General features: G+C 32.4%; 4 protein-coding genes across 4 annotated transcripts; all 4 read right to left on the bottom strand.

Moving 5' to 3' along the window:
• Nucleotides 1-550: 550 nt before the first annotated feature.
• On the bottom strand, nt 551-5,298 carry TRIADDRAFT_22532 (uncharacterized protein; the record flags this gene model as incomplete). Its single annotated transcript, XM_002110709.1, has 4 exons — nt 551-608; nt 686-2,460; nt 2,557-3,134; nt 3,624-5,298. The coding sequence occupies 4 exons, from the start codon at nt 5,296-5,298 to the stop codon at nt 551-553; spliced, it is 4,086 nt and encodes a 1,361-aa protein (XP_002110745.1).
• Nucleotides 5,299-10,435: 5,137 nt separating this feature from the next.
• TRIADDRAFT_55088 (uncharacterized protein) lies at nt 10,436-14,267 on the bottom strand (the record flags this gene model as incomplete). The annotated part of the gene is made up of 10 exons (XM_002110708.1): nt 10,436-10,736; nt 10,936-10,966; nt 11,642-11,779; nt 11,903-12,067; nt 12,173-12,283; nt 12,432-12,549; nt 12,786-12,898; nt 13,486-13,711; nt 13,806-13,882; nt 14,021-14,267. 10 exons carry the CDS (start codon nt 14,265-14,267, stop codon nt 10,436-10,438), a joined length of 1,527 nt encoding a protein of 508 aa, XP_002110744.1.
• A 914-nt stretch (nt 14,268-15,181) lies between these two features.
• Nucleotides 15,182-20,109, bottom strand: TRIADDRAFT_55087 (uncharacterized protein; the record flags this gene model as incomplete). Its single annotated transcript, XM_002110707.1, has 5 exons — nt 15,182-15,471; nt 16,301-16,576; nt 16,858-17,066; nt 18,111-18,201; nt 19,914-20,109. The coding sequence occupies 5 exons, from the start codon at nt 20,107-20,109 to the stop codon at nt 15,182-15,184; spliced, it is 1,062 nt and encodes a 353-aa protein (XP_002110743.1).
• A 246-nt stretch (nt 20,110-20,355) lies between these two features.
• On the bottom strand, nt 20,356-22,571 carry TRIADDRAFT_55086 (uncharacterized protein; the record flags this gene model as incomplete). The annotated part of the gene is made up of 3 exons (XM_002110706.1): nt 20,356-20,414; nt 21,620-21,928; nt 22,502-22,571. 3 exons carry the CDS (start codon nt 22,569-22,571, stop codon nt 20,356-20,358), a joined length of 438 nt encoding a protein of 145 aa, XP_002110742.1.
• Nucleotides 22,572-26,469: the final 3,898 nt, after the last annotated feature.

Raw genomic sequence — 26,469 nt, 5'->3', positions numbered from 1 at the left:
TGAATTCTTAGATGTAAAGTAATAGGTTAAAGTGCTACACTGATATTAAATCGATGTACATAGCCAATCTGTTAATAATAATAAAAATCAACTAGTAAAATTTGAAAATCGATTAGCTGCAGTTTTTGGCCTACGTAATTGATTTACTGTTGTGGAATCAGCTTGGTTCCCTTTCTTAACTGTTTTAATTTGTTTACTACCACTTTCTCCATCACCTCTTGCAATGGTTAATTTAAGATCAGAGAATTTGCTTGGTAGCGATTTATCAAGAGTTACCACAGATTTTGACCGCAAAATAGGCATAACAGAGTTATTTTGAGCAAATTTAACCGTTTTCTTACTTCCAATACTAAAACTGGTTGTACTTGTAGCCTGCGATTTTCTGCTAACGATACTGGATGCAGTCTTTGGTCTTGAACATACAATCGGTGTGCCAGCTAAAGTAATTAAGAATAAAATATATATTATACTATTTGTTAGGACTACTGCATATATTATCAGTGATAAGTAGCTTGTACATTACAATTATAATAGTAAATTAATTTTTTAACTAACCATGTCTCATTTTGGTCGTGGTCAAAATTGGGGGACCTCCATTCTTAGTCAAGCTATAAATAACATAAAATAATAGATATAGCATCAGCAGTAGATAAAAAGATGATGGAATAATTCTATTTTAGTGTACCTGCTGGATGGTAATCCAACAGATTCCGCTAGCTTCCAACTATCGACAAAATTTTTAGATATTTTGTTGTCACCAAGATATCCTCGAAATGATTCATATAAACCAGGAGAATTACGACAAGCCGTTAATAGCAAACGTGCCGATGCTCTATCAAATGATAGATAGCCCAAAGCGATTGCCGATGTAATACGTACAAATTCTTCTTTAGACTTTTCAAGCTTATTAATTAAAACAATAACAGCGCCACAAGTCATAAATGCAGCTGCTATACCAGGTCTTGTATGGGCTAAGCTAGCAATAGCACGCGCTACTAAAATTTGTGTAGTCTCTTCACTAGACTCTAATAATTTAATTAACTGCTCGATGGCAATTGCAGTTAATTCAACCTGGTCACAATTATTAATAACGGGCGCTAATACAATCATTTGAAAAGCAGCATTAACACGAAATAGTTCATCGCTTGACTCTAAAAATTGTATTATAAGAGACAATTGTATACCACCTGCTTTAACGATTGCATTCTTTTGTCGAGCATCTTTAAATGCAAATGTTGTTAATGCAGTACCGGCTTTTAATCGTACTTCTTCATTATCTGATTCAAATAGTTGTAATATTAATTGGTAATTGAATTTTTCGTAGTTTTGCAACAGTTTTTGTGTTGTTGAATTATTCAATGTTAAACAAGCTATCGTACAAGCTGAATCAACTTGGATTAATTCATGTGATGCATCATTCATATACTCGACTAATAATGGTATAGCTTCTGGAGCAATTTCATTTTGTAATGGACGATTATTAGTGTGAGCGACACCAATACAAAGCGAACCAAGTAATCTTATCGCTGTTAATAGAACTAGCTCGCAAGTTTTAGGCGATCTTAATAATCGAATTAACGGCTGTATACCGCCAGCTTCGGCAATACGAGCTTGATCATCTAATGAACCACTTGCTAATGCCTCTAACGCAATACATGATACTAATTGCAATTTTTCAGACTTCATCAGCATTAAGTCAACAAAAGTATTAATACCAATACGTTGACACACAGCATTTCGTTGACGAATCGAAGTACCAGCAATTGCCCACAACGTTGAAGCAGCTTGCTCTTTTACTTGAATATCCCAAACTTTTAATAATCGCATTAATGGTTTGACTGCATCTTTAATATGTAGCATAACTCGTTGATTATAAGGATTATCGGATGCCAATGCTTCTAATGCTGCAGCTGCTTGTATTTGTGAGTTAACACTACGTATTTGTAGTAGATCAATTAATGGAGGTATAGCACCTGCTTTAACAAATAATTCTCGATTTTTTGGATGATTGGTTGCTAGAGCACATATTGCAGCTGCACTTTGTGCACGCAACTTAACTGGAAATTGGGTAGATAATAATTTAACTAATTGGCCAGTTGCTTCAAAATTAGCTACTGCAGTTTGATTATCAAGATTATTTTCAACCAATAGACTAATAGCTTTAACGACATTGACTAACACATCGTGATTTGTATTCTTCAATAGTAATGATATTAGTGGTTCAATACCATCACCTGCAGCAATACTAAACTGATTACCATCAACAGTGGATAAATTGCATATAACGACAGCTACACGCGATAAAATAATATCATCAGCCAAGCGCAACATTTTAATTAATAACGGAATACCATTGTTCTCAGATATAACTTGTTTAACTAGATCATGCTGTGATATATTTTTCAAAACTAGTGTTGTTAATGCACGCAATGGGCGCAAATCTTGACTTAATCGCAACTTCTGTTCTATTTCATCCTCATCTAATAAAAAATCATCTAAACTCTCTCTATCTTCTTTCGGTTTTTCATCATCGCCTTCAATAGCTAATATTTTGACTAATGCTTCGACACCACCATGATCTAATATTTGTCGCCAATTATCCTGATGCGATGTACTCAAAAAGACCATCATTGCCGCTGTTGATTCCATTTTTTCTAAATCATCACTTTTAATCATATCTACAATGACTTCCCAAACGTGTAAGTTATGATATGGATAATCAATTAAGTATTCAAGGACATTAGGATTTCGGCAAATGATGGCTGTATGGACGATACAACACCTATTGGCATCCTTGACTAGCATATTACAACCTAGAGAACGTAAGCAAATAATAGAATCCAAGGCACCGCTTAGTGTTGCTACTAGAACGGGTGTTAACTTGCGATCACAGTTTGTTCGTTTATTTAATAGGTCTTGATAACGATGCAGTAAATGCTTAGTCATATCAGCTTGGTTACTATATGTAGCATGATGGATAGCGGCCCAACCGCGACTATCAGTAAGATAAGGATCTGCTTGTTTAGATAGTAAGCAATCAAGGCTTAAAATACTACCACAACGCGCCGCTAAATGTAAAGGAGTTCCTCCAAATGCCACCGTGTTAAAACTCCGCCTTAAGTTAATGCTAATGCCTATCAGATAATTTTAATTTAATAAATAGTTAAAGTTAGATACATAGAAATTGAATATTGTTTTATAACATTATTTTACGCCTAAGTTAGAAGAATAAATTTGTGATATACAAATCAAAATTAATTTTACTCATTCTAATTGTTAAAGTGAAATTGAATGTAGAACTTTATTCCAGCATGTCATTATTTGGATCTACAGTATATGTATGACTGTGAAAGTATTGGCTTTTTAGATACTGACTCGGATTAATAGAAGTAAATATATCGTAATATGTTGTGAATAAACTACTTTCAATGAATAAAACGATAATGCACTACAGTTTCATTTATAGAAGGATACTGCTGAAGGGATAAGAAAATTACTAAAATTTCGTTTCAACTGCAATACTGCGTATATCATCAAAATTGAACAAATGATACTCGTACGATATTAAACAGTATCAAATTTTTTATTAGGGTTTTACGTAATATGTTACTTTTATTACTCACCATGTGCCAAAATGATAGAGATAATATTTGGCTTGTCACGAATAGCAGCATGATGAATTGGTGAAAGCCCATTATCGTCCAATTTCATAATATGAGACGCAGGACAACGTCGTGATACCGATTGGAAAATAGCTGGAAATCCGTATTGACTACATGCTCGTAACGCCAAAGGTAGATACTTCAACTTGGACGCAATTTTATTACCAAATTGCTTCCTTAACTGTTCACTAACTTGTTGATCGGTCATTGGTATTCTCCTAGGTCGTAATTTACCAACTTCATCTTGTAATGCCGACATCCATGGAGGTACTCGTTGTGAAACTTGGTTCAAATGGGATGGCTCTAGTTCTATAGCTAAAAAACAGTATGATTGTCCACCTATTTCATGAACAGGCATATAACAACTTTCACTATAGGATTCTGATTCTAATGCATCGTTAGCGTGAGATAATGCTTTCCTCATCATTTCATCAAATGATGTTATTAATGCGGTATTCTGAACCTTACTCGTTGTTGGTGTTTCGACTTCAATTAAAATACTACCATGTAAATGGAAGAAGTCATCTTGATCAAATCGAAAAAAACGATGATTATTTTCTAATTGAATTAGTGGTGGCAAATCGCGTTCCGTTTTTAGTTGTTCCGTAAAATAAGCATTTTTAATCAGTCGATTAACATCTGGAATTCGTCCACGCTTTTTCAATGCAATTAATAGCGGTACCATTAGCGAAATAAATTTTAACAGAGCTAATTGATGCCGTAAATCTGATCGTTGCGATAAATTATTTTGTAGAAATGCACATTCATCACGAAATCGTTGTAGAATGCGACGGTATTCATCATTAGTCATTCTCTGATCAATATGTCTAATACAACCGACAACATCATTCAAACCATCCACTACCAACATATTATTGTAGCACTGCATAGTTTGTTGCTTGGCTATAAGGCGTAGAAATAATTCATCCACATGTAGCATAGTAAGCTTGCGAATATCACAGTCATCATCTGTCTCTTTAGCAGCTAAACGTTCTAACCGTTCATTTTCAATCCGTATGGCTTCAACATAATCGCCTTCCTTTGACAAATCGACGACTCCTGATTCAGTAAATGCCATAGCAGTTTGACGTCGGCCTTCCGATTTGCCTGACGCTACATTAATATTTAAAGCTTGTCGCCATTTTTCAGCAAATTTTAAGCGTTTATCACGAGGAAAATAGGTACCATGCCATAAACATTTAAGCGCATAATCAATATTAATTAAGACTTGACCAACGCGTGTGTCTAAATAAGCTGGCGGTAATGAACATAGTGTATTTTGGTCATAATTGGCTTCTAAATAGATAGAAGGAATTTGGTTAAATACAAATATTCCAGTAACTAATTCGCGAATAATTTGATGCAACTCGCGTAAGTCGTATTGGCTAGAAGTAGATTCGACCGGCAATGCAATTAAACAGCATTTTTGACATCCACTTAAATGGCTAATCACCCCATATGGGGATCCAACAACTCCTCCATTCATATTATCTTCTGGTGAAAGTAAGCTATCGGTTATCATTGAAGTCAATACTTCTTGGCATTCATATCGACTGTAACGATCAAAAAATGCAGCGGCTTGGCGTGATGCAGATAAAGTACTACTAATTGACTCGTCACGTTTTAGTCGAGGCATATTACCAACACTCGTTTTTCCATGTCGCGATGCGTCTGTTTTTGGTTGTATCAAGCTTGACATGCTAGCAGACGGCGAAATAGCCATAGTCTGCAATTGTGACATGATTATAGTCTTGATCAATTTAACTTCCAATAACTGGCTACTAGTGATAGCTTAACTTTTTCTCAATATTTCGATTAACTTATTAGCGGAAAGGATATCCTTATGAGTGACTTTATACTAGACAAGTGTTGCGGTCTGAAAACTTTTTAATTTCTTAATACAGTAATATTATCCTATAAATCGAAAAATGGAAAAATATGTAAAGATTGTCAACATCAAGTGATTTATACACTGTTGCCTATGATAACGTTAACTACTCTGTATACTATACAAATTAGATTCTTTCCCTTCTCAAATGTATCCTGCCTAATGTGGAACAAAAATGAAAAGGAGAAAGAATATTCTATATCTACGATCGTATCGTAGCTACAGTACAATACGAGTAAATAGAATAGGGCATATCATAACACTGATCGTTAAAGTAATGATAGCAATATTGTCAGTGACAAAGATAAGAGTAAAATGATTTGAAAGTAGAACTACAGATAAATTAGCCTTGGCGAAAATAATGCTGATCATTCGGAAAGTGTTTAATCTGTCATTAAGTAATACAACCGCCATTTATATGTAAACTACCTACTCTTTAAAGATGAAATTTAAATAGCCATAGCCACAAAAGAACCAATTCTATCCCCAAATTAATCGGTTCTCACTTCATCATTATAAAGCTGAAGCAACTTTAAGTATGCTTGTACCCTAGGGTAACAGAACGAATTGAAATTATTAAGGGCAAGTAACTAGTCCATTTGGCCAAATGAATGATATACCCTAATTCCAGGTAGGCTATCCATTTAATGTCCACACTTACTTAAATCAACTGCTCCTCTTGATCAAAAAAGGTAATTTGGTCATCTTTAGTGACTGGTATAGCTAATAAATATTGGAAATATTAATGTTACGCCACAACTCCAAGTTCACGTTGTGTTCACTCTACTGTATGCGGTAACCCACTCTATTTTCAATCGTCACCAAACACGATTCTAAATCAGTCCGATATCCAGATAATATACGCGTATATGTACAGTATAAATATAAGGATCTTTGGCTACTATTTGTTCACTTTAAGCTTCATTGACTATCTCAAAGTAGTCGCTATCAGCTTTGGGGGTAGGTAATAATATTACCAAGAATAGTCTGTTGGCCGTTAATTAATCGAAATTGTTTCCGTGCAATCGTTGTCATAGCAACAAGGACGGATATGCACAGTAGGTGTTCTACTGCAGCTCTTCTCAATACTAGTAAATATCATAGGAGTTCTCGGTTAAAAGTCTATTTTCAGTCAAGAATCAGGTTCATGACATCCATTTCGTGCTATAACACAAGTAGCAATCTTCAATATTGTCTATTAAAAGAGTGAAATGCTCTTTTCCCCCATCGATGTCTATAGTTAATGCCCTTGTAAAATACAGTCCAGTAGGAGTTCATTTCAATCATGAAAGGTTCCATGCAGTAGAGCAGCTGATGTAAGACTCTAGGCACGATACGGCACAACTTGTCTGATATACTGTACTATGCCCTAAGTCTGTGAAGAGTAGAAAATATGGTATACTGGCCGATGATATTGGAGTCAGATGTTTCCTATTTTACTTTTACGGCAACGAAGACTTTAAGTCAAATCATAAACAGGCAACTTGAGTGCCACCTTATCCACTTTATTGTGCCATGATATACTAAGGATAGTCTAGTGCATAGCAGACCGGTCGACGGGGTGTCAAAGATTATTAGTAGTAATGGTCAAAATAGGCTAAATAGCTCGTCATTTACTCTACTAACTCAGTACTGAGTGCACTATTCCAGTAGTTTCGTTCATTTCTCATCTCGACAGTTACATTACCCAAACGGCTGTATCGACAGTACAATTTGTATCTAATCTATAGAATGATTCCTACTTTTACTTACTATTCTTAACTATCTCAACAGAATACTCCTGTATACAATATTTAGATTCAGTGGTGTAGATTCGTTAATAACTTCTTCTTTTTTTATACCCCTTAAGAATTAACTAAAGGCCGACACTATCCGGTTGTCCAAAACTGTGTGTTGCCATTTCGGTAGTGTTTCTGTCCATACAGTATTTCAAAATGATATCTAGTTAGGTAATGGTGACATTATTTTTGTTAGATACTCTACGTATATGTTCAGTCATCAGTCGCATTCTGATAGTAATAACTAGCCGAGCCTCCACAGTTTTACTCACACCTCAAATGGCTAGCAAAAAGAATGTCACTGTGACATGCTTGTTGCTGCCAAAAGACTTCATTGCGCATCCACCAGCAATCACGTGGACTGCAGTGTACACTGTACACTGTACAGTACAGTACTACAGTACAGTACAGTACAGTACTACAGTACGTTGACAGTACTATGACTGTAGCAAATAGCTCATCATTGACTACGAGCTCGCCATTTTGGCCATTTTTACTGAACATCGGGAGGATCCAGCTCTAGCAACATGGTGAAAATGAATGAAGATACCAAAAAACGAATTCGAAGAGTTATCTCCACCGGGCAGACGCTCTTCCAATGGGGATTTATACCTGTTATAGTCTACTTAGGTAAGGACAACAATCATGTCCGTTGAATGACTTCAGCAGATCTTGATCGCTACTTCAAAATGCTTCCTTTCACATGACTGCCTATGTAGGTTTTAAGCAAGGACCGGATCCGCAAACCCCGGAATTTGGTTTATTAAGGTTTGCAATAGATTAATCTGTTTGTAGTGGTAACTGTACCATAGTAGTGCCGTGCTATCGTAGTGACATAGATTTAGAATCGGTTGGATTGTAGTATACGTTGATGTATGTTGAGAAAATGCTTAATATCCAGTACATGGACACAGCAGAGTGCTAACGTTTTGGATGCTGCACCTGCATAAAAATGTTACTATACATACACATGAAGACAGTATGCCCATTATTAAATGAATCAACTAATGTAACTTATCTGATGATCTTTTTACAGTATTTTATGGGGATAAGACGAAATTACTTACTGGCTCAATGAGACACGAACCTGGCCTAACATGATCAATGTAATCAATTGGGATTACTCCACCGTCTTTATACTGAATAACCTATTTCATCGTATATTGCTAAATGAATAATCGATATGCACCTACGCCGCCAGTAATCAAAATTATTCTTCATCATTTTACCCTTGTCGTGATGTATGGAATGTAGGAGATGAACCATCTTTACTATTCTCAACACCACTGTTTTTGTGATGAAAATTTCAGTACAAGCCAAGTGAATTTCGTCCAACTTGTACAGTGCTCGTATTAATTGGAACCTTTTACGCATGATATTAAGTGCATAGAAACTGCTGTACCAAAATATTCGATAAAATATCTTTACTATGGAATATTAATAAATATAAAATTGTATTGCTTTAGATCAAACTGTCCTAACTGTCTTATAAACTGTCTATCTTAGATTGAGATCTTTGAAATGTGTAGGTAACACTATTGATTCTTCTATTTAATACTCATCTACTGTATGTATACATACGTGTATAGCCGAAAATGATGCTAAATCATCCTGACTGGACATCAGTAATTTAACACTTGATCTAAACTACAGTATCAATTTCAACTCTCCGCAATTCATTGTTTTCTAAACAACTTATCTAGACAGATGAATAATTTACTGCTGTGTAGTTAATGGTTCCAAGGTCTATTCTACCGGTAATGTTGAACTACACAGCGAGCTCTATCGATAATTGATTGGTATAGTTATACGAAGCTTCATACATTACAACCATCAGGGATCATAGTAAGCAACTTAAGAAATTGCGACCTGATACAGATGAATTTGTCTAGGAATTAATTGCTCTTGTAAGGCAATTATTTATAGTCTATTGCATAGGCTTCTATTTTATTCTTTTTAGTTAAATAGGCTATCAAGAATTAGCCAGTACAAGTGTATGCTAAGTATTTTTAGCGCAATAGATCGACTAAAATTACATTAATTGTCCAACAAATACTTGCTCTTATAAAATTAGTAAGTAATGGATGAACTAGACATTTACAGTAGGATTATCATGTCATATCAAAACTAATGAATCAACATACTGTTTGACTTCAGTTATTACGATACTAGAAAAGATCTTTAGGTGACAACAATTACATACAATATCGTATCTGAAAATTACTATAAAACAACTTTCACACAATTCACTATATCCTCTTCATTAGTTAGCCAAATTTTGGGAAATGTATCAATTTTATTCCAATTCAGTGCATTTACACAACGAAGTGTATTGTTTTGTCATCAGTAATCTTCAAACTCTGTAGCTACATTTAGGTACTGAACGCTGCCATTAGAGATAATTCTATCTGCTTAGTAGTACTACATTATAATCAATGGATTCGTAGTATATTAAACCAAACCTACTCAAAACGGCTATTCTGGGCTGATTTAACACTGTCGCGATCTATCAGCCACAAACTTATACAAATGAAAAAACATATTTATCGATCGATTATGATGGCACCAATTTGCAACAAAATTATCGTGACAGAACAGCCAATAGAATAGTTGATATTTGCAAATTAATTTTAAAATATTTGATTATTATAATATTAGAATATGGTTATATTTATTTTACTGTTAAACGTATTCATGTAATGGTATCATGAATGATTATATGCAATCGGAATGTATATCGGATAAAAATTAAACGTAATCATACATGCATTTCAACTATAATAGAACTGATACTAAATTTGTTATTAAAAATTATCAACGTCATTTTAGTAGGCATATCAAAATTGTACAACATCATTTTGAAGGAACAAGTTCATTAGTGTGGCCAATAAATTAAATACAGGTTTTATATCTAAGAAATGCATTAAAGCTAAGCAGACTGCTATTGAAAATGTGAAAATTTCATCATGTTAATAGTAATATTGAGGTTAGCAATTGTAAATAAAATTTTGCAGTGTAATGAGTGAGGGCCGGAGCCAAGTAGAAAGAGTGGTTGGTTATGTTTATTTACTCAGATCTGAGGTGGAAGTTTTCCAACTCCTATAGCTTTAAACAAGGGTAGAAAAAGCTGAGCTACCAACGGATGCTGATCGATGCAAGACATGTTGGCTTCCACTATATTTACTTTGAGTTGTGCCATACTGGTCAATAAAAGAGCCATCCTCATCAAAACAACCAGTGACATGTTCACTGCCATATTGATCTAGACTGTCATGACTACTTCCATCATCAATATGTTCAAGCTCTTTATACTCATGAATTACTGGCGCTTCCTGAGGTAATGGCGGTCGTTTAGCATCTTCTATCTCATTATTTTCATCTTTTGGTGACGGTGGACGCGGAGGCACTCTGTGGATTGTCAATTATGCAAGCAATTCATTATTAAATCTTTTCAAAAAAAGGATAAAGTATGAAATCATTTCAAAGTATTAATTATATCGATTGGGTAGAATTAACTTGAAGTTTACGCATAAAACACTTATAAATCGAGCATTGAATTGTATATAGTCCAGTCTTCAATTTAAAATTAATAATAGCTAATTCTTACCTATCCTTAAGTGAATTGACATGGCTAACACCTATAGGTAAAAAAAACATTTGATCTTAGCAAAAAATATTCCAATAAGTGAATGCAATGATTAAATCCGTATCACTGTTATACAGTCAAGATATCCATTAATTGGTTTCAATAGCCATAAATCGGATATTATTAATGTACACTTTATAAGTTTAGCCTTTTCTGAGCTCATAATTACTACAAGATCGGCAAGTTTACGCATTAATAATACTAATTATGCGTACAGTAATAAAAATTAATTTATTTAAGAGCTTAAATTTTGCCTTAAGTGGATATTGTCAAAAATTTAAACTCTAAAATTCGATTGCATACTCTCTAAACATAACAGAAATTAAGGTATATACAAAGATATCGTATATTGATATCTTCTTTATTGAAGAATAACTTAAATTTTAGCTAAAGTAGATACTGCTAAAAAATTTCAACTCTAAAATTTAATTGTATAGTCTCTAATCATAATAAAAATAATAGAAATTAGGACATATACTTATATTGCATAATGATACTTTATTTAAGAATAACTTAAATATGAACTAAAGTAGATAGTGTCAAAAGTTTCAACTCTAATGTTCCATTGTATATACGCTAAGCCTTATAGAAACTAGGTCATATACCGCAGAATGATATCATCCTCTTAAAATAAGTAATAGATAGTACCATATACACAGAAAGGTACCTGAATGTCTTTCCGATTTGCGACTCTTCATAACCAACGAACAGATAATGATAAGGACCAAAACAATTCCTGAAATTGCCACTAAGATGATAAACCAGACTTGCTGGTAAAAAGGTCTTTGCTCACCAACCGGTGCATCTATTAATTTTAAGAATCAAACATTTCATGGGCAAATTTAGTTCAGTCAATTCTTAAATCACTACTAACACTTATTACTACTTCATCTACACGAAAAAATTGATTTATGATTATCACAGTTACCGCTAGTGGAAATAGCGATGGAAGAGCTCGGACTTATGGCTAACGTAAAGTAATGTGCAACAACGCGAAGATCATATTGGGTTTTTGCTTTCAAGTTGGTATAAATTCCATCACGACTTGATCCACTGATTGTAGTTGAATTGCTCCAAGCCGATTGACTTGAGCCTATCAATAAGAACGTTACAAATTTGTTTCAATAAATGGAAGCAATACTGTCAAGGCAATTTTATTCTGATATTCTTCAATCCTAAATTTAGTTCGTGTACTTACTTCGATATTGTAAGATAAATGATGCTGGTGATCCTTGAATGACCCATTGAACTGTAGCATTATTATGATTAACAGAAACTGGTCGTAATCCTGTTGGAGTATATATGGTGCCTGAAATCGTCATTAAAATGAAGAGATTAGTTGAATTGTAGAGGTATTAGAATAGGATCTATTCTATGCATTGAATGATAGTTACTCTTGCTTCCTGCGGTAAAAAGGATCTGTGTTGATGGTTGGCTATCTCCTGCATCATTATAACCTCTAACCGTAAGAAAATATCTGACATTGATTGCAAGGCCTCGCAGATCATATTTAGTCACCAGGCCGACATCTCCATTATATGTTCTAGGTGGTGTAGTATCACTTCGAAATCGAATCTATTGTACATTATAAGGTGTTAAAGTAAAGCGGAAAAGTAATTAGAAGTAAAATTGACTCAGATGCGAAATTGTTTACTTTCACGACAATATCCATTAATTTATTACAAATTACTTCATGATTTATAATCGCTGACTTCAATAGATTCATTCCATAAACGAATATTATACTGTGTTTACTTTATTATAAGATTTATTTATCTGAAAAAAATAAACTAGATGCTGTATAAAATTACCTTGTATCCTTTTAAATTTCCGCCGGTATGATGCGCAGGAATTTCATTCCATGATATTCTTACTGCATCGGAGATAACCACAGAAGTAACATTGGTCGGACCTTGAGAAGGAGCTATAAGCGACAACATATATATATATAAAGATACGCATTAGATTATCTAATATTGTATTAAAGACACTATAAATAAAATCTTAACTTATTAGTCTAGTTAGTGAACTCTTCAATATCTGATCCAATCTTATTTACAGAATACTTTAGGAAAATGTTAATGATTAATGAAAACAATCTCGAAATTGACTTTTTCTTTTCATCATGTGCTGATTGACTACTTACGTAATGGCAGATATTAAGCAATTTATTAATTATTAAATCGGCATCTACTCCACTATTAAATGATTACTGAAGGTAATTGCCAAAGTTATGATATATGCTGCAACGTTATAGACAGAAACTGAAAATATTTTAAGCAATATATTACACAATTAAGGTAGGCAACTGAGAAAAAGCTCACTTTCCTATGTCATGTATAGCTATATCGCTCGTCACAAAATGGTAGGAATTTTTAGCAATATCAGTGCTGAAGTCATACGAAAAATTTGCTGCAGTATTGCAATGGGATCTCTGCATAGCTCATGCCTCCATGATCAATCTATAATCTAATAAATCGATGACTATTTTCTTTATTATTATTAACGTACCTGTTATACAGGTACAGGCTTTGATAGTAGCAATGGTTGCACTAACTCCATCTCTATTATAAGCTTGTATTTGGATGTCATAAAATTCATTTGGTAACAACTGTGATATAAAAGTGGTCGAAACGTTGCCAAGCCTTCGGTAGCTAGTGAACAAATTTGCACTACTTAAGCGATAACGTATCTGGTATCCTATGTTAGGCCCATTTTCATCTTCTCGACTTAATGGCTACATAAAAATAAGCCATGCAGTAATGTTATTACAGCCTATTTTAGATTGAAGAGCAACGACTAAATTTTAATTTATTTAAGGCCAATCTTACCTTCCAGAAAATGTTTAATGCGTTGCGAGCTGATCCACGAATTCTGCTATAAAGATTCTCCACCTTACCAGTAGGTACTTTAGATACCGAAATTTTCCAAATAGAGCAAGAAATACATAGCATAATTAGCCTTTCATTTCTATACTACATAGGATCGTAAATCTCTACTCTTAATATAATACTGATGTTACGAGAAAAGATATTTATCACCTTACCATTAGTGATAGCTTTTGTGCTAAAAGTTAAAAAGCTGTTAGTGGTATTTCGACCTATTCCATTAACTGCAACAACACGTAGCTGATAAATTACCCAGGGAGAAAAATTTAGGATGGCATAACGCGCTGCAGTATCACTAATTCTTTGAAATACTCGAACTTGATCGTAAAAATCAGACTTGTATTCGATAAGAAATTCTCTCAATGGGCTTCCATTATCGCCATTAGCAGGAAATTCCCAAGTCATGTTAGCCATAGTATTACTAATTCTATTAATACTTTGTAGAGAAGGAGCTACTGGAATATCTATCATCACAAAGATTTTAATGCGTTTAATATCAGAGGCTAACTAGCTATTATGATATACTATTTCTACGCTACAGCTAGAAAACAATTCAAAAAAGGCTTTACTAGCGATAATTTTAATAACTTTTACTATCATAGATCAATGTACGGAATAATCTGATATTAAAATTAAATTTACTATTGCAATTTAAGAAATGCTATAGTAGCAAGCTAACTTAGTTGTCGATTTCTTCTTTCGTATAACAATAAAGTATTTACTGGCAAGAAAAATAAAGGTAAAAGACCCTAGCCAAATCGACTAGCCATTAAATTAGGCTATATTGTAATGTTTGAAAAAAAGGAAGGATAACCCATTCCGTTACGATATGTAAACCTACCATTGAATAAAATAGTCGCAGTTTTGCTGTCAGAAAATGTCGTTAAGCCAGGAGTAGTAGCAGTTACTGTACAAGTAAAGTTACCACTTATGGATCTAATCCCATTAATAATACGTAGTTGATAATTTGGATATTGTTCAGTAAGTCGATAGATAGGATTTGTTTGGATAGTAACATTATTGCGATACCAAACCACTTGAATATTGGAACGAAGTCTAAAATCACTAGTCACATTGCAAGGTAGTGTTGCACTTTCTTGTATTCGATAGTTTCGATTAACAGGCCCATGAATAATCCTTGTTCTCTCTAAAGTAAAAGATGAAATCTAGTTATAGTACTCTATTTATCCTTTATTTTACTGAAATATCTTTCAATTTAAGCATATATTCTTTCCATCAAATAGGCGGATAGAAATGGATTAACGACCATGACGTAGTATGTACAGTAATGACATCTATTTTAAAAATTATTTAGCAAACTAACCATAAACTCGAAGTGATGCGGTACTCGTAATAGGATTGGGCGTAAATCGATTTGTAGCGGTACATTGATAACTTCCAGTATCATTAATCGCAACATTATGGATTCTTAAATTGCCATTGGATAGGGCAGTATATTTACTAGACGGGAATTGGATAACACTACCATTATAACGATAGATCATAGTAGGTTTTGGTCCACCATCAACTAAACATTCAAATTCTCCAATTTGACCAGTTTGAATGAGTTGATTTTGATTAAAAGGCTTAGTAAAAATGACGCCAAACGCTGCAATTACAAGCAAATAGTTTTATTAATTTTAATCTATCGCAGTGGTTCTAATGCGATTGAAATAATGCTTGAAGCAAGCAACTTTATGCAATATATAAAATTATACTGTAGCTAACTAGTAGAAATTAATGTAAGCTCTTGATAATTTATCCTAGCGCAATCGTTACGATGCCTTTGCTACTGTGTCCAAAAATCACCATGTAGTTAGTATGGCAAATTAAAGATGCGAGAGTTTAAGTAACGACTTCAATTTTATCCGACTGCCGACATTAAGAGGTATTGCTGCTATACATAAATTACATAGCGAGTAAGAAAAGTTCAGAAATAAGCTGAGCAGGGGAGTTACTAGAGATATTAAATATCTAAAGCTCATTAAGCTCTAAATGTAAGCGAAAGTACTTGGAATATGATTTACTCTCAGCATAGAAATAAATTATCATTTGGTAACTTCAGTTTTTAAGTTCGAAATTCTGGTAAAATTCTATTGAGGTTTAACGAATATCAAATGGATACATACGTACTTGGATATTTAATTTGATCTCTAAAGGGATTTTAGCATTTATATTTACTAACAATCTGCATTCTAAATGAGCTTTAGTTCTAGCTGGTCAGCGGTTACTCAATAAACTAACTGCTATTGAAAAGGATTGGATAGACAGCTTAAAGAGAATAATTTTATTATTAAAACTGTACTATTTTGGCCTTCTTCTAGCGTTGATGTTATTAGCTGAATATACAGTATATCGGATTGATAAGCATCCCTTCGATATACTATTAGAACAATGCTATTGACTTGTTGCATGTCGATGCTATTCACTAAACTTACATCTAACGAGTAAATAACCACTTGAAAATATAGTCCCATATTGATTAGTTGCTTGACATTGATAAACGCCAATATCGGTTGTTTCCAACTTGTTAAAGATAATATTGCCGTAACTATTGGTAAATGTAAATCGACGATCATTCCGAAGGATCTCACTTCCATTTCGATACCACCGATAGGTAATAGGAGGAGTGCCAACAGCTATACATGGCCAAGTAAAGCGATCCTCAATGGATGCAGTAGTATAAGTTAATGGATTACTCCAAGTTGGTAGCGCTATTGAGATCAGTGAATAGTATTATTATTTTCTTTTAGGAAATGATCATTACTTCTTTCATAATAGATTCTGCAGTTAAAATCATGTTGAGATGTAATAAACTACCCATAACATATAAAAATCTGACCAGAGTCATCATTATTTAATAAATATTCTCTACTGAGTACCCAAATATTGTCTTATATTTTATTCTAGCTTATGATCAGATAAAGCAAAGAAACAAATACAGAAGACGATTTATAGTAGCTAATACTGAATCAATCTATCCATTAGTTCTTACTGTGAATGATTAAGTTAATATCACGTCTTTGTTCTTGGGAGTTAAGTTTCATGACACAGCGATAAATGGCTCTATCTTGATATCCAATGTTTCGAATCAGAAGTCGTCGATTACCAAACTGTAACAAGTATTTACTATTATCAGAGACAATTGGTCGGCATTGATAGTTGAAAGGATTGTAGATACACCAACTGACAACTGGAGTAGGCCTAAAATCCAATTTATGAATGATACAAAATGGATTAAACTTTGAGTCTAGAATTGAAATAGATTTTTAATTATCTACGATAGAGATTTGATCATTTTTTGTCAAGTTATTTAAAATCAGAGCATGTTAGAATCGTTAATTTTAGTCTACATGCACAACGGTCACTTAATTATTTTCACGCTATTTAATACAGAATGAGGAATCATCTTATGTCCGGTTGTTTAAAATTAGAGACGGATAGAATTTGCAATCTATGCACTCGATAGATATTCGATTGTATATGCGCAATTTACCATAAAAAAGGAAATCATTTTGCGTCAAGTGGGTTAAAATCGGAGAATACTAAATCATTCGGTTTACTTCATACATGCAACGGATACTTGATTATCTCTGCACAATTTAATACTAAATGATAAATTATCTTGTTTCCGGTTGTTTAAAATTAGATGATAGAATTTACAGTTTATACAAGCAATAGATATTAATTGTTTATACGTAATTTGGTACAGAAATAGGGATCACCTTGTGTTTAGCTGTTTAAATTGGCGAATGACAAAAATTGCAATCGGTTATTTTATTTTATTAGTGTAATAAAAGTTTAATTGCCTAAGCACAGTTTAATAAAGAAATAGGAATCACATTGCACCGTATTTAGGTATTTAGTTGTTTATAGTAAAACTAGGGAATGATGGAAATTTGCAATCATTCACTTTATTCTATTCACATAACGAGAGAAATCATATTGGAAACCTTTAAAACTGAGATGATAATGATCAAAAGGAATCAGTTTTACTTTAATAATAGTGTTACGGTTTATGCCGTCGTTAAAGTAACTAGAGATATGCTGTATCTTGTGGGATATCATCTACCTGCGTTCAGTATATTGTCACTAAACCATTCTAGCTAAACTATGAATTGAGTAATCCATGGTTAAATCACAAATGAAGTGCCATGGCATTTTTAGATGGATAAATCAAGTGCCGATATTCTCTCATCAATTAAAATTAACCTAACTAGCTTTCAAATACTTAATTTATCCACATACCGTCCACCAGGGATGCATTCCAAACTTGCATCTCTTCCTAAGACTCCAGCTACGATGGAATTGCTAGTCCTAATAACTGTCAATGGACGATCTAAATTGGAAAAAGGAAAATAATAACATAAAACTTTGAGTTTATAAATCAATTTAAATCCTACATTGCCATTTTATTATGGAATAGCTTTAGTTAAAATAATTTTACCCAGACAAATCAAAGTAATATCATGTTACAGTAGTATAATTAGTATTAAATCAATTTCTTTTCTTGTCACAAGAATGTAGCTATAATATTCCTACTGCAACCGACGTTAAATCTTATTCAGACTTTGAATATAAAGTCAGTCTATCTAGGCAATAGATTAGTAAAGTTATTGCAAATAAAATGGTGTTGCTTTATCATGTTACTCAATTCGAGTGTATTTAATTTTAGATTAATTTAAACCTTGTATAGATATTTCCCTATTCTGTAGCTATAAAGTCGAAGTGATTTTACTCAGATCGATCAAAGTGATAGTTTATTATAGTAATATATATTGAAATCATTTTTCTTATACCGTAATAACGTGCCTATGTCATGGTGCTTATCAAATGATTTTCAAAAGGTAATAATTAATCTAATCAAGACTTGTACATAAAGTCAATCTATGTAAGATATAGCGATGTTTCCTCATAATCAGCTTGAATTCTTAGTATAACATTAGATGAATAAAGTTAAGGTAAGTAGTATGTTGTTATTTTATCATATTAGTCAACTTGAATGCTTACATTCTAGTATGAAGAAGTCGAGAATAAAGGGATGATATTCTTTGGTCATTATTTAAAATTATTCTACTAGTTTAATTAACAAGATTCTTACGATTTAACAATTTAACGTATCTAGATGTAAGATCTGCTCCAGTAAAGCTATCTTATTGAACTCTATCACTAAAAAATCGTTTTATATTTTGGTTCATGAAATTCTTATGATTTAATAATTTAATATATCTCGATATGATATCTTATTTATTGCGCGTTACCTTATTGAATTATATAAGATATAAATATGATAACAATTAGTGAAATATTAATGACATATCAACTGCCAGATGATATTTCTGACAAGAACAATTGCCATATTTCAAAATGAGAAAAAGAGTAAAATTAACCTTAAACCCATTGAACTGTAGTGGGCGATAAATATTACGAAAGTATTTCCGAAATAGAAACTCCTCGTATGAAGGAAAAGTTTTTTGACGAATTTGGCAATAACGAAAGAAGGATAAATTTTAATCAACATAACAGTGAATAACTGGATGTTATTGCAGATGGAACTGAAGTACCATGATTATTTACAGCATTTTTGTTGACTTTTCCACTAGTTTACGAAGGAAAGAGAATAGAAATGACCTACTGATGTGACAATACGATTATGCCCTGAGGGCAATTACTTTAAGATCTTATTTATTTTTTTTACACTAAAGTAGACAACTTTTGTCTACAACTATGAAAAGAATGAAATTTATCCCAAGAATTTTTATAGCCATTGGTTGTAAACTGTCAGTCAAATTATTATTATTCTCTTTATTATAAACTTACCACAAGTACTTCCACTACAGGCTGTATCCATGATATCGGTAATAGATAGTTACATATGAAATTAGAAATAATACAAAAAGGGTGAGAAATTAAGGATAAGGCAGTAGCGGAGATAACATATTGCATAAGTATTTTATCGGAATTAGTAAGCAATGTTTCATTAATAGAGGAGTGAAATAGACATAACGCATTGATAGATTAAGCTATATCTAAAGTTAATATCGATATTACCTTTACCGTTGACCGTTAATACATTTAGTGATCCACGACTACGTCTTATGTCGCCAGAAACGACTAATGTTGCTTCACATGTATAATTTAAGTTATCTAAAAGAAGTAAATTGGAAAAAACTATATCCCCGTTGAGGGCAACACTTCGTCGTCCATCATTGCCAAATTCAATGGCTTGAAACGAATTCAATCCCATTTTTTTCCTCCAATTAATACTTAGTGATAGTCCAGGTATTGATTGATAGTTCGATGGTATCACTAAGGGCTCATATTGATCTTTATTCAAGTTTTTTTGGGTTTTGTCAGTAAAAGGTGAAGCAACTAGTGAGAAATAATCAAGCATGAGATCTATTAGTCCAATTAGAAAGGCTAAATCCAAAAGGCATACTTTATTCAACCAAGCATCCTGTACGAATAAATAAATCCAATTTTTTAATCTATATCAAATTTTGTAATTATCAGTAAGAGCTACTACAAGAAAAACGACAGTTTTAGTAGTCCCTGCAGTAATTAGTTACATTAGAAAAATTGAAATCAAAAGTAGATAGACATGATCTAATATCATATACGAGTGAAAAATTCAAGCATAGTTTATATTGAACGGTAGAATAATATATTTTTAGCTATCATTAATACATTAAAAACGATTGAAATCAAAGGACATGACCATGATTAAATATCAAGTATAAATGAGTAAATCTAAGTTTTATATCAAATTATGCAGGTGTAATTAGTTGCATCTTAAAATTGAAAGTAAAAGGGTATAGTCTTAATCTAAGATTATGTAGGAATGAATAAATGCGAGTTTGCTTTAAGCGAATTATGTAACTGTCATTGCTTTCCAAATATAATTTAGAATATCTATTAAAGATTTGATTGTTGTACGGCAATTCCTAGCTATAGGCTCGATCAGAAAAGTATAAAATTGGCGTTATGTAATAACTGCAAGAAGAATCAGTTTAGGGAACAGAGAATTTCATTTAATCGTACGAGAGATGATTTAACAACTCAATTGCATAACATTAGCTATGTTAGCTTCTTCGTAACTTAATATAGAGGAATTCAAATTAATTCTTTTTGGCAGAGGGGAACTATAAATTTAACTATAAGCAAGACTGGTAATAGTATACTTCTATGGACGAGTATAGAACGTTATTTGTCGGAGAGATTCTTTAGTATAGAATAGCTCCGCTATGATATCAGAAACTTTTCTAAATAGAATATCTTTAAATGGTAAAAGTAAAATAATCCGTACATTTTAGGGTCGATACATTCGGATAAATGTCGTACTAAAATTAAAAATTAAGACTAATGCTCTTTATCCAAGGCAGGTAAACATTATTATTTACTGATATGAATTTATACACCAGCTTGGCTAGCAGCTAGCTTATTATACTAGAAAGGACATCCATTAAAAAGGCACAGGAAGTGAAGATAGTAAATGAGTGCTATTAATGAATCATGTCATCTTAAAATGATGGCTTTACTCATAACGACAGTATAGTCATAATTTTAGATGATGAAAAATTTATTCTAATATCGCCTGGATTTATTATTTTTTTATCAATTTATTATAGTATAATAACTACGCTTTTCATTTATGAAATTCAAAAGTTTAACAAAACGAGAAAATGATGAAGAATAGAATTAAAAATTAAAATTAAAAGTAGTAAAGTACGAGACTGCATTGCATAAATTAAACTTACGTCCAGAAATTAATCGAGCAAGTTTAGAGGTAATGGTTCCATTAGCATTGGTGGCAGTACATCGATAATCATTGACTTCACCTTGACTAAAGAAATAACCATCACTATTTCTTAAGCTAATAGTTAGCTTGGTTGTACGGTGATATGAATGGTATCGATTATTTGAATTGTTATGAACTAGCTGGTTTCCCCGTAACCAGTTGTAAGACCAAGGAAAATTTAGCATAGGTTCGGCTTGACATTCCAGCACTGCTTCGATAGTGCCTCCCATAATGATCACATCGGAAGGTTGCTTCGCAAACGTATAATCTATACGCGAGAAACCCAAAAGAAACAAGAACATTTATTTCCTTCTAATTTAAATTAGGTTGACTATAAAATTTTATTAAACTAGCGAAAGAAATAGATAAAATTAATTTTAATGACCCTATTTCCAAAGTATTTCTTTCATGCCTACTATAAAGTGGTGAAATCGATAACAGAGTTTAAAGCTTTACGAATAATGTATAGTACGCGTATACAAATGTCACGAATAGTTTATCAAATGATAATTAATCACAATTTTTGAACACTATTTATGAACAGACGTATGGGCTAAATCGAATAAACAAAAACATCCTAAAATTCATTCAGTGGAGATATCTTCGTCATGCAATTATAATTCTGAAAATCGATTTTATACCATACTACCTTCTCGTACCTAAAAATGAATGATGCTTTAAATCCTATCGAAATAATATTACTATCTCTAGGTAAAGGCCTCTATTTAATTAATTAATCACGTATATAAAATTATGCTGACTTTTACATTCATTAGCCCTCAATTAATCTTGTTAGCTAAATTAAGCATGTAACCATGATTGCCTTAGCTTTTATTCTAACCTGCTGAATAGATTACAGGTAAGTTAGCACTCATTCCAAGTAGATAGATCCCTAAGATCCATAGAGCCATCGCTAATAATTGAATTATGTTGCTGTAGATCGATAGATAAAACTCCTCCAAATTAATGGATACAATTGATGTACTTCTGATACACTACAAATTTCTTCGCTTCTGTGGTTAATCTATAGTTACATTATTGATTGGAAAAGAACATGAATTTACAGTTAGTAGTGATAAACATATATTATAATATAGTTTTAGTTACAATCTTACAGAGATGAGATCATTAAAATCGGATAAGCCTTGTAATCGATATGATAAACATTAATAAGCTAAATCATGCTAGTTTTAAACATGACAGGAGAAAAAATAAAGTAGTTAAAAAATACTAAAGAAATTATGGTGAAAAAGCATGTGAAAAATATTCTAACAGCTTTCAAAATTCATAATAAAATGAAAATTATACTATTGAAAATAAGATTGTCGATATACGTTTATTTTAAATGTCAATGCTACTCGTACGTCGAGATCTACAGAAGCATCAAGAATTTAATTAACGTCGAGGATATCTGAAAATGAGATAGATTTTGCTGGCAATATCGTGCTAAGGATGCTGATTCTTGTAATGCGGTACTTCTCAAAGAATAAAAGCTGTACAACAGTATATTGCGGTATCTTTTAAAGCTTGACCAAGAACGAAGTCGTATTAGTAAATCAGAAACAGACAAAGATTTATATGAATATCCGTAAGACTATTTGCTTCTATAATGTTGCCATTTACTGTGCATACTGGTATCATTTAATTTCCGTCCTTTTTAAAAAATAGGGTGGATATACGTTATCTATGTAATAATAACAAAAGTGATAGAGAAGATGGATCCTGGATACGCAATTTATGATGAAGAGTGTTGTTCTATCTTTTAACATTGATCATCCTTTCACAATTTAAAATATGGATTTAACTATGTAGATAATTTAGCCGTATCTTGTTTACACCGCAATGCTCAGAGAAAGAGATCCTGTATATTGTATGCAAGATATTAATCGTCGGTGTTGCTGTTTCTACTTTTTAACATTGGTCTTCCGTTCATAATTGAAATTTGATTGACTATGTGGATAACTTAGCTACTGTACATCTTGTATATTAAATTTGACGCAATACTATAATTATATAGAGGAAGAACCCCTAGATATATGCAATTGATTGATAATCATGGGTGTTATTTTTATCTAGTGATATTCGTCATCTTTACATAAGCAATTTGGGTTGAGAATGTCAATAATTTAGCTATATCTAGTATACCGGGTATACTATAATATTCATACCTCTGAAGAGGAAAGATCATAGGTATATGCAATTTACCGGAAATCATGGGTATTGCATCTATTAACATTAGTTATCCTTTCCTAATGGAATTACATGGAATATATAGATAATTTAGCTATATTTTGCCTACTGGATTCAGCGTAACAGTCATTTAGAGGAAGAATCCTAGATATACGCAATTTATTGATGATCATGGGTGTTACTTCTATCTTTTAATGTTAGTCATCTTTTCATAATTAAAACAGTTAGATGGAAAATATGGATAATTTAGCTCTATATTTATGTGCCGGGTATATCGTAATAGTCAAATAGAGGAAGGACTTTAGATATGAGTTGTATATGCAATTTATCGATAATTACGGGTGCATGTCTATCTTTTAACATTGGTCATCCTTCCATTATTAAAATTAGACTGAATAGGTAGTTTAACTATATCTTGCCTCTATCGCCCTGTTTATGAAGTAGTTTACATGGTTATTGACGCTTGAAAATTACTCATACATGGAAAGGTAGTGTGCGCTATACTGGAAGCGAAATATAGTCCCGAGTGCTTTAATAGGATTTCAATTTTCTTCATCTTAGCCGGCTTAATATCCTTCTATCAATTATAATATAGACAGGCTACTGATGATAAAAGCCACTCACGTTTAGAAAGTGATCCTCTTAAACATTAGAAATAAAATAAGAATATTAAAAATTGAAAGGCGATTTCATTTTTTCTAATTATTAGTTCGAATAAAGTACTTCAGGCGATGTGTTAATGACAATTTCAATTTACTTCCTTCTTTAAAAAATAAAAATGGAGTATATCTACAACATAGTATGCTAAGATGAGGATAATAACTACCGATTAGTATAAAACAGCAAGTGCTAATACTTCTAAAATATGATTACTTTACAATATGAAGTATTCTTAATGGCTGTGTGACTTCTAATCGTTAAATAACTCGAATTTAATTATTTATGAATAGAAGCGAGAAGAATCATTTTTCTGCATCTTCAAATCAATGTTAATAAATCGCATTTTATTCTATAAGATCATGGAAGGGTATAGAAAGTAAATTGTTAAAAAATTTGAGGTGGAAAAGTCTATGATGGCAAAGGAAGTCATAACACAGCTATGGTATACTCGTACGGTACTAGCTAGAAATGAATGCATGCCAGTTTTGAAATGATGACAGGTAATCCATTTTACAGATGGTGACAATTTTATAATATCTATCCCAATTAGCAGGTAAGATTACAATTTAGAATTGTATTGCAATCATAATTCATCGTGAATCTTTGCCATACTTCTTCTTACTAAGAACTCTATTTTGGATAGGAGCTGACTGTAGTAGAAGATTGAAATAATGAAATTTGGTTACTACTAAGGTAAAATCATAACTCATTTTTGAAAAATATTTGAGTTTCACTTGTACCACTAAGTAGATTATTTTAATGTTGAAATTATCCAACGAATCTATATGGACCATGTTGTTTGTACTCTTAATAGAAAATGCCATGATGGAGTGTTGTTGAGTCTTGGAGATAGAAAAGTAGTATTTGAGTAATGAATGAATTCAAAGCTTAAAAAAATATTTTCTTTTCATTCAAAAGCGATGCGTAACTCAATAGCGGTAAATTAGTGTTAACTGAAACTAAGTTCAAATGTAATCAAAGATTATATTAGATTAATCATATTTTTAATAACATGATGATCTTGAAGCTATTGGATGGATTAGATAGGTGATCGATAGCCCATACGCGAAATGTGTTTTAGTAAGCTACAGCACAAATTAAACATTTCTGGAATGCAATCGTGAGATTGTTTGAAGATTGTAAGGACAGTAAGAAAAAGATTGCCAGAGAAAATGATATCAATCAACAGGGATAACTCGATGTAGTTCGATATTTTGGATAGTAAAGGAAATTCTATAAAATTCTTCTCTAGCTAAGCGTTGTACCAAGAATTGAATTGGTTTTATAAACTTACCGTCAAGGCTAATTTGATGAGAGGTTATACTAGATTTGAAGAAGATAGAGGTCAATTTATTGAAGTTGTAACGGTCGAAGATGAAAAATTATTATGCAATAAAATCAGTTAGATTAGTGGAATTTAATGGTCATGACTAACTAAGTTAGACAGTATGACGATTGGAAGACTTTGAATTGATTGAAGAATAATCGAATGGTTAATAAAATATGAAATTAATTTAAGTTGGGTTCAATTTAAAGCGTATTGATTTTAACCAATGATTGAATAATGCTATTCACTTGTTATTTCAATGGTTGAAAATCAATGAAAAGTAAACTAGCAGATGGTGTTTTTTCTCTTTTTATTGAAATTTAGATAATTGGATTATGAATAAAATCTTGAAGTATAAGCCTCCATTAGTCAGTTGAACGCTTGTAGGTAACTTTATTACCTTTCAGTAACGCCGGTGATTAGAAAGGAAATGACTCAGACAAACAACGCCTAATCAATTAACAGGGTTATTTTTATTTCTCTTTCTTCTTCCTTTTCTATCTTATACCATCAAATTAAGCTACTGCTAGAGTAGGAGTCCTCTTTTGCTATTCCTATCAAAAGACATTCCTAATAAATGACAATATAACTAACCAATAAGAACAATAGATTTTTCTATAACACCAGCTATT

This window comes from Trichoplax adhaerens, genomic scaffold (genome assembly GCF_000150275.1).
Source record: "Trichoplax adhaerens TRIADscaffold_3 genomic scaffold, whole genome shotgun sequence".
NCBI classification, from domain to species: domain Eukaryota; kingdom Metazoa; phylum Placozoa; class Uniplacotomia; order Trichoplacea; family Trichoplacidae; genus Trichoplax; species Trichoplax adhaerens.
This window is presented reverse-complemented; position numbering and strand designations above follow the sequence as displayed.